This window comes from Trichechus manatus, unplaced genomic scaffold, assembly GCF_000243295.1.
Source record: "Trichechus manatus latirostris isolate Lorelei unplaced genomic scaffold, TriManLat1.0 scaffold00022, whole genome shotgun sequence".
Taxonomy (NCBI): domain Eukaryota; kingdom Metazoa; phylum Chordata; class Mammalia; order Sirenia; family Trichechidae; genus Trichechus; species Trichechus manatus.
In genome coordinates this window covers 19,711,950-19,730,468 of record NW_004443958.1, presented here as the reverse complement: position 1 = coordinate 19,730,468, position 18,519 = coordinate 19,711,950, and the positions used below count along the sequence as shown (strand labels likewise).

The 18,519-nt window shown below is 49.1% G+C and overlaps 1 protein-coding gene across 1 annotated transcript in view; it reads right to left on the bottom strand.

The window, feature by feature from the left end:
* Positions 1-18,519, bottom strand: part of TG (thyroglobulin) — a 238,068-nt gene that overhangs the window by 110,915 nt on the left and 108,634 nt on the right. The window contains exons 38-41 of the mRNA XM_004373014.2: positions 14,590-14,809; positions 12,657-12,750; positions 8,257-8,416; positions 2,117-2,319 (exon numbers count right to left, since the gene is read on the bottom strand). Coding sequence (XP_004373071.1) covers positions 2,117-2,319; positions 8,257-8,416; positions 12,657-12,750; positions 14,590-14,809 — 677 coding nt within the window. The remainder of the gene's footprint in view (positions 1-2,116; positions 2,320-8,256; positions 8,417-12,656; positions 12,751-14,589; positions 14,810-18,519) is intronic.

The window sequence follows — 18,519 nt, the reverse complement described above, 5'->3', positions numbered from 1 at the left end:
ACACATGTTGCCCTATGACAATGGTTAACAACTTCACAACACATCAACACTATCCTTACTCAACCTTGGGTTCCCTATCACCAGCTTTCCTGTCCCCCCCTGCCCTCTAGTCCCCGTCCCTGGACTGCTGTGCCTCACCAGTCCCAGTTGGTTCTATGGGGCTGTCCACTCCCCAGCTGAACGGTAAACCTCGGAAGTGACTTCACCACCAAGCCAACAGGGTGTCTGGGGGCCATACTCTCAGGGTTTCTCCAGTCTCCTTTAGGCCAGTAAATCGGGTCTTTTTTTTTTGTGAGTTAGAGTTTTGTTCTACACCCTTCTCCAGCTCTGTCCAGTACCCTCTGTTGTGATCCTGGTCAGAGCAGTCAGTGGTGGTAGCTGGGCAGCATCTAGCTGTACTGGACTCAGTCCAGTGGAGGCCCTGGTAGCTGTGGTCCATTAATCCTTCGGACCAATCTTTCCCTTGTATCCTGTTCTCTTCACACTCCCTTGCTCCCGAAGGGATGACACCAGTGGAGTATCTTAGATGGCAGCTCACCAGCTTTTAAGACCCCAGAAACTACTCACCAAGGTAGAATGCAGAACACTGTCTTCACAAACTGTGTTATGCCAGTTGAGCTAGATGTTCCCTGAGACCATGGTCCCTACAGCCCTCCCCAGCAATTCAGTCCCTCAGGGAGTCTGGATGCCTGTGGAGCTTCCATGAACTTAGCAGTCTTCTAATTGCTTCCTTGCCCCGCTTAAATTCATCCTCCACCCAGCTCTAAGAGAAATTGTCCTGAAGTGCAGCTCCAGCAAGTTTCCCGCGTGCTTACAAACCCTCCAGTGGTCCCCCATGCACTCAGGATAAAACCCAAAGTCTTCAGGGGGATCTGATTCCTCTCTTCTTCCCAGCCTCAGCACCACTGCCCATCTGGGATCCTTCCCTCCAGTCACACCACACAACTTGGCAGATCCCCGCAAACAGCCAAGCTTTGTTCATTGCCAGGCCTTGGCCCATCAGAAAATGCCTACGCAGCCTTCTGGATTCAGCTCAGATATTCCCTCCCTGGGAAGCATTCCTTGACACTCCCTCCTTCCCCTGAATTTTGTTGGAGCCTTCTCTATGAGCTGCCTTAAGACCTTCTTTTAAATTTGTTTTAATTATTTGTCCCCAATCCCCCACAAAGCTACAAACTTCCTGAGAACAGGGAAATTTATTATTTTTTGTGGCATTTTTAGCATCTAACATAGCACCTGGCACAAACTGGATGCTCAATAAAATAGCAAGCTAATCAATGTCATAATAGATGCAGGGCTTATGCTGTGATCAGCTGGGTTATTTCTTCCATCATAATCATTGTCACCATCATTAGCATCATTAGTTCAACAGTATCATCATCACCTAGCAGAGACTTCAGACCATCCAGTAGTATCATAAGTGGTGAGTTCTATTCTTTGCATGGCAATTATTGCCTTCCTCCAACAGTCACAGACTAAGTGGACCCATAATGAAGCAGAAAGGACCAGTGAGATTAAAGAATCACTCAACATTATTCTCCAAGGAAATGCTACCAGAACTAAATCTCATAGGGGATAAAGCATGGGCCATTGAGGAAACCAGGCAGTGTAAGAGAGAGTTCAAGTTCAAACACAGACACCATCAGGGAAACAACATTGGGAGGTGGACGAGGGTTATCTGGGTTCCACTCCTCTCCTATGTGGGCGACCTGCCTGCTGTAGTTCAGCGTCTTCTGGGCTAAACTATACCCTCATCCTTACCTTTTCCTCCACCAGCAAGCTTCTCATCCTGTGTTCCATGCTCTTCTTTCTGTCTATTGACAAGGGGCTGACTGAAGGTTCAGAACTAGTAAACCCGAATGAGGTACTCTCAGGAAACAGAGACCCTTCACCATCTAGAATTGTCTCTTTGGATATGAATGGGAAGTAGTCAGGAGAGCCTGTCCATGTCCTGGAATCATGCATAGATGGAAAGACAGCCGTAGCAGAATCCATGCTCAGGACAAAGGATAAGGGAAAACCAAGCCATTCAAGTCACATGGTCTCCAGAGGCAGTGACAGCCACCTCCCCCAGCCAGCGTCTGCAGTAAGACCGAAGGTAGAACATGTGACTCACCATCAGCACCGCCCTTCGGAAGAGTCTGGCGTTCACAGCCCTGGTGGTGAGAAGCTGGATGCTGGCCACGTCGGCCCCACCGCGGTCTGCTGCCAGGGACACACGCTGAGGGTCCCCGCCGAACTCTCTAATGTGGGTCTGCACCCAGCTCAATGCCGCCACCTGGTCCATCAGCCCCCAGTTTCCACTCACATCGCTGGACCCTTCAAAGAAGAAGAAAGCCTTTTGTAATGACTTTTGCAGCCTCAGGTATAATAATCACAGTCTTGTCTACACTAGCTTCCAGTTTCACTGGGGAGACTAGACACTTGTCCCCATAGGTCAGGACTATTGTTTCCAAATACAGGATGGGACAGTGGGAAGAACACGGACTTCAGAATCACACATACCCTGGCTGGAATTCTAGCTTTAGCCTTTGCTGGCTAGGAGACCTTGGACATGTCACTTAACCCTTCTGGCTCACGACTTTCCTATAGGTAAATGAGGGCATTGTCTGTGTTCAGATTACAGCTAATGCATGCTCATACCAGCCCTTGGTTGGCACAACCAGTGGGAAGGAGACAAACCTCCTACCCCACATCTCCAACCCCACACGCCTCCCTTCTCTCTCACCAGGCCTTGCCCAGCTCTTGATCCCATACCTTCCTGCTTCATCTTCTGCCACCTCCCAATAGCATTCCATCAGGTTCATCTCGCTTTCCTTCTTCTATATAATTCAATAAATATTTGCTGAGAGCCAGCACTATGTAGTTTTGATGTTGTTTTTAATGAAATGGTTCAGATACAAAGTAGTAGAAACACGCTCTTCTCCTTAGCTGTTTGAGACACTACAGGTCCTCATCCTTCTGGTTGTCCTCAAAACTCGATGGATTCTCCTTAACAATCTACTCTCCTGACTTCTCCTTCTCCAACAATCCCTGAAATGCCGACCTTGTTTTCAGTTTGATGTGAGGCCCACTTCTTTTCTGACTGCACTAGGAAATGCCATCAGATCCCAGGGCTTCAATTACCACCTACATGCTGATGTCTCTTGGATGTCTGCCCCCAGCTCCAGACTGCTCAGTTTTCCACGCAGCTGACACAGTCACCAAGAGTTCATCCAGCCTCCTGAGCATTTCAAGTTTGTTATCTCCTTCAACCACCACCCATCTGCCAGCTTGTCATACTTTGGTGGCTTGTGTGTTACTGACACTGGAAGATACACCCCTGGTATTTTTTGTTGTTGTTGTAGTTTAAGTGAAAGTTTACATTTCAAGTTAGTCTCTCATACAAAAGTTTATACATACATTGTTATGTGACCCCAATTGCTCTCGCTATATTATGACAGCACACTCCTCCTTTCCACCCCGATTTCCCGTGTCCATTCAGCCAGCTCCTGACCCTCTCTGCCTTCTCCAGACAGAAGCTGCCCATTTTGTCTCATGTATCTACTTGAGCTAAGAAGCACACTCTTCACGAGATCATTTTATATCCCACAGTCCAGTCCAATCTTTGTCTGAAGAGTTGACAGAGAGCCCAGGGGCCATGGTTTCTGGGCTTCCTCCAGTCTCAGTCAGACCATTAAGTCTGGTCTTTTTACTAGAATTTGAGTTCTGCACTCCACTTTTCTCCTGCTCCATCAGGGACTCTCTGCTGTGTTCCCTGTCAGAGTGGTCATTGGTGGTAGCCGGGCACCATCTAGTTCTTCTGGTCTCAGGCTGATGCAGTCTCTGGTTTATGCACCACTGGTATTTTAAATAAAAGCAGGGTCACCCATAGTGGACAGGTTTCAGCAGAGCTTCCAGACTAAGACAGACTAGGAAGAAAGGCCTGACAATCTACTTCCAAAAATCAACCAATGAAAATCCTATACATCACCACAGAATATTGTCTGATATAGTGCTGGAAGATGAGCCCGTAGGTTGAAAGGCACTCAAAATACACAGTGGCCGGGACAACAGATTCAAGCATACCAAGGATCATGAAGATGGCATAGGACTGGGCAGTGTTTCATTCTGTTGTACATGGGGTCACCATGAGCTGCCAACTCAATGGCAACTCAACGACAACAAAATGGGGGTAATAATAGTATGTACCTCATTCTGTTGTTATGAGAGTTAAATTAGTCGATATTTTTAAAGAGAATAGACCAGTGCCTGGCATAAAGTATTGGCCATAGAAGTATTTTGTATTAAGTAAAAAAAAAAAAGTTAGGTCTCAGCATTAGCTCACAGATGCTGTTAGCGGAAATTTTATCTGTGATGTCATCCCCGCTAAGCAGGATGCTGTGCTGTTCTTCTGGTTAGAGGGTCACAGACCCTGTCCCTGCTTGCCACCGTCCCTAGAACCCCCTGATACACTCCTCTGCCAAGAGGGAAGGGCAGTCACTGTGCACCCAATGTCCCAGGGCTGCGGAAATGGCTTCCCGTCGCCCACCCCTGGCCCCTCACTTCCTTCCAGCTGCTCTCTTCATTAGGAGCACCAGATCCTTTCAAATGCTTTTGGGCTTGGCTCACTTTTCCTCAGCAGAGAACGCGAGTTTGTCTGCTCAGCCGTGGGACTGGTGCGTCTGTTCCATCTGCCCCCCACCCCTTCAGAAGTGCACCTCTGGACACTGGAGGTCTCGGGACCCCCTTTCCATTTTGCTCTGGGATGCAACAGCAGATGCCAGCCACAGGCATTTATCAAATGCGATGAGGTACAGAGGGGGCTTTCAGCGCGGGCCCTGACCGGGTGACTGGATGGTGGCTGCTGTCCGATCACAGGTCAGCTTCGTGCCAGGTGCTGGCCAAGGCCCACTCTGGAGATGACTTCAACACAGCCCTGCCTTGAAAGAGTCCCCGTCTAGGGACAGAAAAGGGATGTCCACTTGTGACCCTGCTAGGTGCCTGGCGTGGTTCCAGGAGTCTGTTTTTCATGCATTTTATCTCACATAATTGCCCACAAGCCTCAGCCCCATCGTGTGGCAGGTGGGCAGCGTGCAAGGCGAGGGAAGCATCTACCCAGCCCCTGGCCCCACTGCGTGGCAGAGCTGCCCGTGGAGCCCCGTCCCGTTCAATGCAAGCCTGCACCGGGCAGGACGCTGGGCAACCCCATTGCAACAGCCACTTTTCCTTCTCCCTTTTCTTTCTGAATACAGACTCACCCTATCAAAGTCTGGATTTGGTTCGGAGTTTGTTTTTGACAAGGTCTAGTACATAAAGCAAGGAGCCCTGGTGGGGTTGCATAGTGGTTAAGCACTTAGCCGCTAACCGAAAGGTTGGTGGTTTGAACCCATCAGCCGCTCCTTAGGAGAAAGAGGGGGCAGTCTGCTTCCATAAGGATTACAGCCTTGGAAACCCTATGGGACAGTTCTGCTCTGTCCTGCGGGGTTGCTGTAAGTTAGAATTGACTCGATAGCAGTGGGTAGTGAATTAAGCAAAGAGAAACCACGTGTGGGCTAAACACACGTAAAGGAGCAGAGGACTGATCTTGCTCGATCGCCAGGGTTTTCTAGACGTCCGGGGTGGGCAGCTGCAGTACGACTGCGGGATTTCTTGTTGCTGCTGTTTTGTTTCACCAACAAGGTTTCAAGCCCAGCATGCCACTAGTGGGAGCAGCCCTGGCACACTGGTTAAAGCACCTGGCTGCTAACCAAACGGTTGATGGTTCGAACCCACCAGCTGGCCCAAGGAGAAAGATGTGGCAGTCTGCTTCCATAAAGATTACAGCCTAGGAAACACTATGGGGCAGTTCCACCCTGTCCTATCGGGTCGCTATGAGTCGGGATCGACTCGATGGCAATGGGTTTGGCTTTTGGTTCATGCCACGAGTGAGCACAGGTAATAAAGTATCTTGGCCTTCCTGAGTCTAGGTGTTTCACCTGTGAACTGGCCACAGGATGCGGGCCTCACAGAGCTGCTGTGAGGACTCAAGGAGCTAATCCAGGCGCAAAGTCTGGTGAAGAAAGGTGCTCGGTAAGTGTGACTGTCATTGCTGATGGTTTCCTCTAAGCCCCAGCCATGGAAGCAGCATTGGTACGGGCTGGGAATGAGAGAGCTGGGTATGCTGGAAGATTCCTTTCCCTCTCCTCAGGCTGCCCCAGTCGGCAGCCAGGATGAGTTTGCCTTTCCAGAAGCACACGAATTCTCAATGAAATTACAGTCCAGGAAATCATGGTTCCCCAGCCCCTCAGCGAGAGATGACATATGGAAATTCACACTCTTCTGTCTAGAAATGGTCTAAGCCAAACAGTCAGCCATGTCTGTGAAGGTTCTGCTGGCCCACAGTCCAATAGGACGGGTTCTGAACTTCCCCGCCTGTCAGACTTTGTCTCACGTACTTTGGACGTGTTATCAGGAGGGGCCAGTCCCTGGAGAAGGATACCATGCTTGGTAAAGTAGAGGGTCAGTGAAAATGAGGAAGACCCTCAATGAGATGGACTGACAAGTGGCTGCAACAATGGGCTCAAGCATAGCAACGATTGTGGGGATGGCGCAGGGCTGGGCAGTGTTTCATTCTGTTATACATAGGGTGGCTATTAGTTGGAACCAACTCGACGGCACCTAACAACATCAACAACAGCTGTCAGAGAAAGGGTGGCTGCTTTAACAAATCATGGTCAGTCTTGTGTTTGAAAAGAAGAATGGAATCCCAGACAAAGAATTTACCCCTCTTAAAAAAGAAAATAAACTTATGTGTGAATCTTTATATTCCCCCAAAGCTTTCGCAAACCCTCAGTGTTCATATTTGCGTCTCACCACCACATACGTGTGAACGAGGGTCGGGGATTACTTCCCTCGATGTACAAGTGGGAAAACCAAGATTCAGAGAGGTCCCATAAGGGACCCAGGGCCACACAGCCAGAGAGCAGGGGAGCTGGAAGACAGAAAGCTGAATCTTTAGGTTCCCAGTCTCATCCTTTAGCAGTTGACCCTGTTTCCTCTAAAGAAAAATCTGAAATCTACTCACACCCTATTTCTCACGTTGGCATCTGTCACTTTTTGCCTTAACTTTTCCACCTCATGTCTGCTGTCCACACTGACATCTCCTTCTTGTCATTCATGGCCTCAGGCCACGTGGACTGTCCAGCCCTCATTTCCACAGTCACCCTGCAAGTTCCCACCTCTGGTCTTGTGCTCACACTCAATGTCCCTCCACTCACCCACATTCTGGCTGAATCCTTCATTCCATCCACTCTACCTCCCACCTGCCTGTCCACACTAGCGTGTAAGATATTTCAGGTTTCAAATGAGGTGTTTGGAACACAGAGAGGAAGCTCCATCCCTGCCCGAGGCCTTGTACGGCCCATTACCACTTCTAAAGCCCTTTCACAAGCGCTACCTCACTTGAGCCCCACGGTAACTCTGGAAGCGGGGTAAAATTATTCCCATTTGATACAGGAGAAAACTGAGACTCGGAAAAAGGAAGGGTTGTGTCCAAGGTCACACAGCCGATAAGCAGCAGAGCTGGCAATTGGATCTTCAGGTTCTGAGTTGGGCGTACCCGCCCTCTGCCTCAGCTATCTGCTGCCTCTCCTACCCTTGGGCGTGGCTGGAGACAGGGAAGGAGATGTGGATGGAAGGTGTTTCCACTGGTCCAAGGCTCAACTCTGCCCTGGCAACGGGTGGGGACGGTGAAGGGCATAACCAGGGTGATAAATGGGTTCATGACTGGATATGGGGCAGGCTGATCTTCACAAGTGGGGCTGGAATGAAAGAGGACATGAGAAACACATTACCAGTCCAGTCCTCACTCCCAGCAGATGGCTTTCCTGTGGGCAGAAGAGCTATTATCCATTCCTTAAAGCTCTCCAAGGCAAATGGACCCCTGTGAATCCTGGCTCTAGTCTTTCCTAACCATATAACCTTGACCAAGTTACCATGTTTCTAACCTCCTGGGGCTTCGGTTTCTTCTTCTAAATCTCTATACAAAGCTTTCGATGTACTTGGGACAGCTTCAGACACGTAGTGAGTGCCCAGTGTCAGCGGTCACTATCATCTATGGTGTCAGCATTGCTGCAGGTGCTCATGGATATGCTGGACATTCCACTGTGTGCTCAGCTGGGCTGGAGGAGGCCAGAGCAGTGGGGGGCCAGGGCTTAGGGAAGAAGAGGGGCTGAATACACACAAAGCAAGCCTTGGCTCAGGGAGTTGGCAGACCCCAACAATGCCAGGACTCACCGGAACTCAGGAAACCGAAGATGCCCACTCGGTAGCTGGCAGTGACCACGATGAGGTTGCCAACAGCAGCCAGGAAGGAACCGTCAATCGTCAGCCGTCCTTCTCTCTCTTTGCCCTCCCTGGTGTTGTGGAAGAAAACCAGCACCGAGGCATTGGGGACCTGCAATGTTGGAGAAATATGGGGGTTGGGGGGCCCACTTTCAACCACAAGAGCTTGGTGGGTGCCCCTGTCCCGTGGTAGGTGCTGGACGCAGATGGAAGTCCAATGCTTTACCTGCATCAGGCCTCGCCTTGTCTCTGCCCTATAGGCATGCTCAGCCCCGTCTCACAGAAGAAGAAACTGAGGGTCAAAAAAGTGAAGATGCTTTGCACAACTGCAAAGTAAGTGGCAAGTGTAAGCCTTGAGCCCATCTCAGGACACCATGCAGTCTTCCAGCACCCCGGTTCTGGCCCTTCATCTACTCCTGAAGAGCATTCTGGGGTCTCAGTGACTCCTGTCAACCGGCCCCTCTATGACTGAAACCTGTCTTGGTAGTGCACGTTGGTGGTGTTGGGTGCCGAGTCGATTCTGACTCACAGCAACCCATGAGACAGAGTAGAACTGCCTCATAGGGTTTTCTAGGCTGTAATCTTTACGGAAGCAGATTGCCAAGTCTTTCTCCCATGGAGCCACTGGGTGAGTTTGAACCACCAACCTTTTGGTTAGCAGCCAAGTGCTTAACCATGTGCACCGCCATGACTCCTGGTAACGCATAGCTACTATTTGTTAAGCATTTAGTAAGGGCCAGGCACTGTGTTAAGTATGCACATGTGTTATTCACTCCGTCTTCAAATAGCCCTCTGAAGTAGACATATTAGCACTGTTCCCTCTTTACAGATGATGAAGCAGAGGCTTAGAGATGTTGAAGAACTTGTTGGTGATCACACAGCTTGGAGGTAGCAGGGCTGGGATTTGAACTCAAGTATTCTGAGTCCAGAGGCCATGCTCTGACCTGCTACGTCAGCTGACCCTTTTATATTAGAATATTACGCTTCCTGTGGGGCATCTGAGGCCCACTCCAGGCCGTGGTGTACGCAAGGCTCCTTACGGGCGGTGCCCCACCCAGGGTCCTGACCCCGTGCCCTGACTTCTCTGCTTTGTGCACAATGAGCTTCCAACTCGCAAATGCTTCTGCGCGGGTCTCTTCTCATCCACAGCAAACCCAGACTGAGGGCCAACCTCAGTGGGCGCTGTGCTGAGGGCTCTCACCCAGAACGTCTCCTCAGCTCCTCCGCCCCACGCGGTAGTTGCTACAGCGATTATAAGCACCCTTATTCTCCCGGTGTGAGAACAGAGGCTGAGAGGGAGTGGTAACTTGTTAAAACTCTTACAGAGACTAAGGGGCCAGCCCGGAACTCCCACCGACCTCCTGTCCCAGCCCACTCCCTCAGCCCTTCCCTCTGTGACTTCCCTCTCTACGTGCCAGGAACTGGGGGAATTGATTCTTCAAATAGCAGAGGCCTTTTTAAATGCGGTAGAAAAGGGCCATCTCCAGTGGTCTGGTTTCATTTGCTCGTGGGCTATCAGAGGGATCAGGGAAGTGGCCCTGTGCCCCCGTCTTAAAAGCACCCAGTTGTTTATATTGGGTGAAGTGGGGGCAGGGCGTGGAGAAGAGGCTCTGCTCTAGCCTTCTGGGACCACCTCAGAGAGAAGGAAATGCTAAAGCCCTGGATGCCTCTATGATCTACCCGGGTGGGGGCCCAGCACTGCCGCCCAGGGTGTGCTGTCAATGCCCCCTCCCAAGGCCAGGAAGGGGCCATGAAACAGCCCAAGGCAAACCTCCAAGCTCTCTTGGACTGCAAGGAAGCTGTCCTAAGGGATGTGGAGTCAGGAGACAGGGCTCACGCCGCCGCTCTGCCCAGTTGTTTGTTCTTAGAAAAGCCAGTAAGCGTCTCTTAACCTTAGTTTCTGCACCTTTAAAATGGTGGGAGAAAAACATACAGCTTTCTCCTAGGGTTGACGCGAAGTCCAATGACCTCACAGATAGAAAGGTGCTCTATAAACCGTAAAGGACTGTCACAGAGTTCCGGCTTACACAATGGCAAAAGTAGACCCTCACTGGCCACCCCTCGTCCGTCCTAGCTGTGTCCTCTGCGGCCTGACTGACTGACTACAGTAATCACTCACTAGCTGTGTGACTTTAGACAAGTCACGTAACCTCTCTGAGCCTTGGGCTTTTCATCTGTGAATGGGAATAATACCTCTCGGAGGTGCTGTGAGGATCAAAAGGAAGTATGGGCATCCAGCTGAATGCCTGGCACAGGCCACCAGAGATGGTCACCTCCTGACTCATTACCTTCCTCTTTCCAGCCCTTCCAGTATGGTCCAGCAGCTCTTCCAGACTTCTCGTACCTTTAGGTGTGATCTATCCCACTCATTCCCCTCCGACTCCACGCCCATTCCAATGTCTCTCCTATTAGCCATTTATTGATTAATTAGAATGTGGCAGGCTCAGTACTGAGTACTTACATACAGCTCAGTACTCACCACGCTGTCAGGACAAACATGTTATATATGCATTGCTTTATTTAACTCACAAGAACTTTGAGGTGGATGCTATTTCTCTCCCAATTTACAGATGAGGTAACTGAAACACACAGTGCTCGAGTTACCTTCTCAAGACCATCAAGGTAGTGGCAGAACTGGTTTGGAGCCAGGACTTAATTCCGTATTCTAGGTATGGTGTGGCAGTATAGCGCAGAATGGGACTCTTATCACCTCCCTTACTCTAGGCTCCATACTTCTATTAATGCAGCCAATGAGATCATTCACATTTTTGGTGGCCTCACTACAAGCTCACTCAGATTAGCTTACCGAGACCAAACTTCCAAAGTGTGTGTTATTCTCTGTGCTAGAAGAGGCCAGAAGACCAGGAAGCTGTGGCATGGTCACATGTACCATTGGATTCATCAATGCTTTCTGGGCTGACATCACCAGAAATTAATGTTTCCTAAAGCCCATCAGTTCCTTTTTCTCTCATGCCCTCTGTCCCTTCTCCAGCAACAGAAAACTCAAACACACAGCACCAGAAGTATAGCAACTACTTGGGAAGTTATGAGCTTCAAAACAGGGCACGGGTGGATTCAAGGTCAAAGCCCAAAACCTCACCCTCCAGAAGTGCCTCAAACAAGAGTCCACATGGAACTCTCGACAGGAATGTTCTCGAGGGGGCCTTTCAATGGATGTCAGTGGGTTTTGTTGGTAGTACACAGACTAAGTTTGAACCCCAGGTCCACCATCCCCCCGCTGTGAGGGCCTGAGTCAGGCTGGCCCCTCTCACAGGCTCCCACCACGGAACTTGTCCTCCACACCACTGCTCAGATGTCACCTCCTGGCCACCCGTCTGCTAGAACCCCTGCTGGCACTTTTTACTCCTCATCCTGCTTTATTTTTCTTCATAGTACCTCTCAGTACTTAGATAGGATTATTAGATGCATATGTGTCATGGATTGAATTGTGTCCCCCAAAAATAGCTGTCAACTTGGCTGAGTCATGATTCCCAGAATTGTATGATTGTGTACTTTTTGTAATCTGATGTGATTTCTTTATGTATTGTAAACTCTATCACTATGATGAGGTTATATGTGATTTCCTTATGTATTGTAAACTCTATCACTATGATCTAATAAAGACGGATTAGCGGCAGTTATACTGATGAGGTCTATAAGATTGGATACTGTCTTAAGCCAATCTCTTTTGAGATATAAAAGAGAGAAGTGAACAGAGACACATGGGAACCTCATACCACCAAGAAAGCAGTGCCGGGAGCAGAGCGCGTCCTTTGGACCTGAGGTTCCTGTGCTGAGATGCTCCTAGACCAAGAGAAGACTGATGACAAGGACCTTCCTCCAGAGCTGACAGACAGAGAAAGCCTTCTCCTGGAGCTGATGTCCTGAATTTGGACTTGTAGCCTACTAGACTATGAGAAAATAAATTTCTCTTTGTTGAAGCCACCTACTTGTGCTATTTCTGTTACAGCAGAGCTGGATGACTAAGACAATATGTATGTAAGCCTACGAGGGCAGCGGCTTTGTTTTGTTATTAGCTGTGTCCCAGCACCTAGAACAGTGCCTGGAGCATAGTAGGCCCTTTGTAAATATGCGTTAGGAGACTGACATCATCCATGCCTTGTGTGAGGTGGGTGAGGACGGGATGAGGCCCTGTAGGAACCAGAAGCACCTTCTGTGCATTCTGCCATTCAGGTCTTCAGGAAGCTGAGAGCCAGCTGGAACAGCACTAGGGGCAGCATGGCCTGAGTGGACCCCTGAGCTGATGAGTGAACTGATGCTGGCAGCCATGGGAAAGCAGATTTCCAATGGGGAAGTTTTCAGAGCAGCAGAGCCTGGGCCTCCGTACTCACCACGCTCTCGGGGACAAACACGTTGAGATACAAGCAATCTTCGCTGACTCCAGGAGGTTTGAGTGTTCTGGCTCCAGGCTGCCAGCAGCTGGCCCTGCAGGTACAGATCATATGACTTCCAGGAGAAACAGCCCAATGGGACAGTCCCCATCTCCACTCCCCACCCACCACCAAGGCCAAAGCCCACCACCCCATCCGTAGCCTGGCGTCCCAAGGTGAGATAGCACCAAGCTCTTCCCCAACAAGGCAGCTCCGGGAAGGGCAGATGGGAGTAGCAAGTGAATGGAAGGACAGGGTGCCTGTCACTTTCAGGCCGTGAGCACCAGGCCAAACCAGGACAAGGCTGCTGACTCAATGGCTCAAGAAAGAGAAGGGGGCAATGATGCCACTCAGGCCCTTGGCCCTTGAGGGACTTCCTTGTTCCAAGCATGCACACCTTTCACTGGATGAGCTTTTGACCTGCTTTGACACCAGTAGAGTCGCGGTGTGCCAGCTCCAGTAGAAGGGCTGAGACCATTCCTAATTTACGATGACCAGCCCACAGTGCAATTGTACTCATCACCCAAGCTTCATTGGCACTGGAATCCAGTGACCCAAGGTCTCCAAGTACTTACCACTGAAGACCTATGTGATTGGATCCCTTCATCTGTCAAATGGGTATGTCTCAACATAGTAACGCTCTCTAGTGAGTATTTGCACCTTTTGCTGACCAATGGTGGAGTAGACTTCAGTCCAGGCCTTTCTGCATCCCTACTGTCACTGTCCTAGCTGATTGATGCCTTCATCACCCCTTGCCTGAGGACTTTGGGAGCCTCCTAGCTGTTCACTCTACCTGGCCAGAAGCCTGGGACATGCCCAGCAGCTGGCCCTGGGTGGAGTGACACGGAGGCTGCAACTGCCTCAGGACAGATTAAAGCAATACTTGTTGAGAGCGGAAATGCAGGTGTGGGGGAGGGAGTAACGGTTCTCTTTTCACGGGCATTCTGTATACGTTCTAATTAGAAAAAGTACAGAATTGTTCTCCAATGCATCAGCCATTTCAAGTGGCGTGTGCATGAGACGAAATGGGCAAAATTGAAATAGTTGATGAGGGAGGGAGAAGGGATAGGAGAGCTTTTTTATTTTCTTTTAAGAAAACTCCTTTTGATATTGTCTTTATTGAAGAAAAGGAACCCGGGTGGTGCAGTGGTTAAGTGCTTGACTGCTAACCAAGTTGGTGGTTCAAACCCACCAGCTGCTCCATAGGAGAAAGATGTGGCAATCTGATTCCATGAAGATTTCAGCCATGGAAACCCTATGGGGCAGTTCTACTTTGCCCTATAAGGTCGCTATGAGTCAGAATGGACTTGACAGCAATGAGTTTGTAGAAAAAATAAAATAAAAGTACTTTTAAAATGCTTTTTCATGAGTTCCTCTACTTTTCCTTCTCTGCTGTATTTCCTGGCCCCACTGAAGCCAGAGGTGGCCAGGAGACTGGGCCCCGACTGTTGTAATACGGATGCAACTGATGTACTTGATGTATGTACCCCACCTCCAGGCTCCGCCCAAAGAAACCTCCCTTGTAGATTCTTCCACAGTCTTTCCTGGAAGCGATATCCAGGGGGACGCTGAAATTTGTGCTAGAGAAAGGAAAGGCTCTGTCAGCCTTAGCCTGAGTCCCTGAGTCACTGCATGGACAGAGCACACAGGCCTCCCTATCACCACATGGGTTTACATGAGTAAGACACTGCTGCTTGGGGCATCAATTATCTGTTAGGGCCCTTTGTGCTGTCTTAACTAATACACCCCTTCTTCTGCCCCCCACCCCCATTCTTTCCCCGTACACCACTTAACCCAGAATGCATTGCTTTGCTCCTGAGTCTCACTTTGTTGGATTAGAATGGGAGAGGGCTTCTTCGAGCACGTACCAAAATGTGCCTCACTGAACTCTTACCGGGGCTTGGTGGCATCCCAGGAGCCGGTCCAGTTCAAGGGCTCCGGGGCCCGGAAGCGGCTCTCTGCCAGGGGCGGGGCAGCATACGGAACTCCAAGGAACTGATCCACCTGCTTCCATGCAGTGCCCACCTGGATGGCCTGGGACCTGCCCAGCAGCCGGCCATGGGTGGCAATAGGCACAGAAGGTGCAGACGCATTGAAGCTGAGTGGAGAGATGCCTGTGGGAGGGGGAGTGGGTGGGGCATGGGACAGAGACAGCAATGGGTGATCTATTCGCAGGTATTCTGAATATGCTTAAATCACACACACACACACACACACACACACACACACAATCGTTGCTTTTTCACTTTTAAAAGTGTTAGTAATTCATTCAGTCCCAGTCTAGTCAAGCTAGTTTTCAATATGAAAAGAAAAAAAACAGTGAAGACAGGTGCCCTTTATTAGGCACTGAAGATACGCAAAGCACTATGCTAATCCCTTCACCTCGTATTATCTCAATAATTCTTCCCAACCAGCCTGCGGGACAGACACTAATCCAGGCCCATAATCCCTCATCCAGCACCTGGGAGCAGACGCGCTTCACAATCAGAATAGTTTGGGTTTTAAAAAGAACACAGTGGGTACACAGCAAGTAACATTCACTCCTTCCAGGGCGGACTGGAACAAGGGCCCGTCATCAAACACTCCATTATTTCTGGGGTGAAATGTGTGGATGGTTCAGACTAGGAAGGATAAATAAAGATGGCGATTTCTTCAGTGACTTCAGGTCAGACTTTGACACCAAATGAGTTTACAGCAAATTTGCAAAAACCATTTGGTTTTCAGAGTGCTTTAGATTTCAAAATTGCAGCAGAAGGATGGTGGGACTCTATTTGCATCTCACAGATGAAGTTTCGGGGCTATGGGTGGGAAGCTGTCCAAGACTACGAGCAACACAGCACTCAGATCTGCACCTTTCTCTCTGGACGGCCTGCTGCATGCCGTCTGACCACTCCCTCGTTTACACAGGGTCTCTGCTGCCCCAGGGCCCGTGCCTGCAATGTCCTCTCTGCCCCTCGCTCCTGTCCAAATCCCACCTGACCTCTAAGTCAGAGTGCTGCTTGCCGCCTCTGCTCTGTGCCCCCAAACCCCTTCTACCGTCACCACCTTGTAATGCCAATCACAGCTACGTTTATCAGCTTCTCTGCAGCCCTATCTTATCTATTGTGCTACAATTTCTTTCATTCATTCAGTCAATAAACTTTTGTTGGGTCCCGGCTCTGTGCCAGGTGCTGTTTTCGGGACCTCTGATTCCTCATAGGATTTAGGATCTCGCACAAAGGAAAAAAAACAAACCTGTGGAGAGATGCTGTGTGTGTGTGTGTGTGTGTGTGTGTGTGTGTGTGTGTGTGCGCGCGTGTATGTGTGCCATTGTTTCTAACAGGAATGTTGGTCTGCCCAGCTCCGTTGTTGGCTGACTGAGAGACAAATTTGCTGTTTTCTTTGCTTCTGTCATATATACATATTATAGTGAGGAGTAAACAGAGGATGGGAGAGGGAGACAGACAGACAGGCAGAGGTCTACTCTTTCCTAAGAATGTGGTGTAATTTGATGGTTCTCAACTGGAGGTGATTTTGTCCCCAGGGGACATTTGGCAATGTCTGCACACGTTTTTGGTGTCTTAACAGGGGACAAGGGGATGGCAGTGGGTGCTACTGGCTTCTAGTGAGGAGAGGCCAGGGAAGCTGCTAAACATCCTAATATGCACAGGACAGCCAGCCACGGAGAACATTCATCCGGCCCAAGATGTCAATAGTGTCATGGTTGAGAAACTCTGGTATAATGTCTTTTCGTGACTTCCAGGCCAATTGAGGGTCAACTATAGTCTGTTTTGTGTTTTGGACCAGCTACTTATTGAGAAAATTTTGTAATGTTTCTGATCCTCAACTTTCCCATCTGCTGAATGGGTGTAATAGCTATCCCTGCAATGCAACAATGTCAGGAAAAAATAACCTGATACAGTACTGTTCCAAGCACAGTGCCTCGCACGTAGTAAGTGGCCACAAGTATGTGTGGCCTTCCCTCCCTTTCCAGACTGAAGTCCTACACAACTCAGCCTGGTTGCCAAGTAGACAAGCATTGTGTTGAGCCCTGATTATTCAGAGAACACAACTTTGTGATAATTTGGATTTATTATCTGTGTCTCCCCACAACTGTAAGGTCCAGGAGGGCAGAGGTCAAAGGTGTCTCATTCATTGCAACAAGCCCAGTGCAGAAGCACAAGCAACACAGGTTCATTAATAAAGAATGGACCAGAGGGAGGGAGGAAGGAAGAGAGGGAGGGAGGGAAGGAGGGAGGGAGAAATGGAGGAAGGAAGAAAGGGAGAAAGAGAGAGAAGAAGGAAGGGATGGAGGAAAGAAGGAGGAAGAGAGGGAGGAAAGGAAGAGGAGAAGAAATAATAAAAACCTTCTCTTGTTGCAAAAAACATTGATCATGAGTTAGAACTGAAAGTGGAAACTCAGGCTGGAAACAAATAGCTGTTGCTTCTTAATCTTGCTGCAATCACAAATCATGACTGATCTCACCCCATAGTTCCTTCTCACAAGATTTCCTGTTTCCATCTCAAATCAAAGGGGCTCGGGCGAGCGTTCAGGACTGTAGGTGTTAACCTACCAGAAACTTCTGTGGCTGGTTCCTTTGCTGGCAGGAAACAGCCGCATTTCCTGCACATAGCTCTTTGGAAGGGGGAGTGAAGGCAGACAATCACACAAGTTAAAAAATTTTGAGGGAATGCATGCCTGCTTTCCACAGCAGCATCCACTCTGCCGTTCAGAGGCCTCCTAGCGAATCCCAGACTGAAAGAGATCAATTATGGGGGGAATGTTCCGCGTGCAGTCCTTCCTTCTGAACACTATTGCAGAAACGGTGGATTCTTTTCAGGATATGCCCATATTTAGACCATATGACTATCTGGATTAAGAAAAATATCTGTAGCTATACGTGTGCACTAGCTGGGAACAAATCGGTGTAGAGACGTATGCACATGGATCTTCTGCTCAAAATGAGTACTTCACGTGGAATTCTAGTCACGCAGAATTAACTAGAGAAGTGGTCTAATTCATCGTACAGAACTCAAACCTCAAAGTTAAAGCATTTCTAACAGGACTGCCCCAAATGGCTACACGATGGGTGAAATGTACTACTGAAATTTAGCTGAACTAAATAATACAAATGTCCAGTATAAAATACGATTTGAGATTGAAGTCCAAGTCTTAGCCTTCTCAGGCCTGGGAGACATTCTCAGGGTCTGAAAGCTGAGGTGGAGAAGGGGGCAGAAGAGGAGGATATCATTGGCATTAAGACAGGGCTGAAGGACTGTCAATGCTCTAGGCCAAATCTGGCCCACCACCTGGTTTTTAAATAAAGTTTTATTAGAACACAGACACGACTGTGGTTCATATATTGTCTATGGCTGCATTCCTGCTACAATGGCAGAGTTGAGTAGTTGGAACAGAGATGGGCCTGTTAGACTGTAGAACCTAAAATATTTATTATCTGATCTTTAACAGAGATAGTTGGCCAACCCCTGCTCTAGAGTACAAGATGGCAGATGGTGCCAACACCTTAACAGTCATTAATTTCACCCAGTAAATATGTCTAATGGAGAGGTGCTTCCCACAGGCCCCAAGCTCCCATGTTTCCTGGCCCACAGCTCCTACCAACGTTACTTAGTGATGAATTTATACACTGCTCTCTCCATCTTCTCTGTGTCCCCAGCACCTAACAATGTCTGACACGCAACAGCAACTCACTGAATGCTTTCAAACTAAACTGAGCCAGGAACAGCTTCCCTCTCCGAAGTGTTTATGATGCAGTATCCAGGCAACATCATTTCATGGGAGAGGACTACATTAGAGATAGGACGCCTGGCTCCAAGTCCCTAT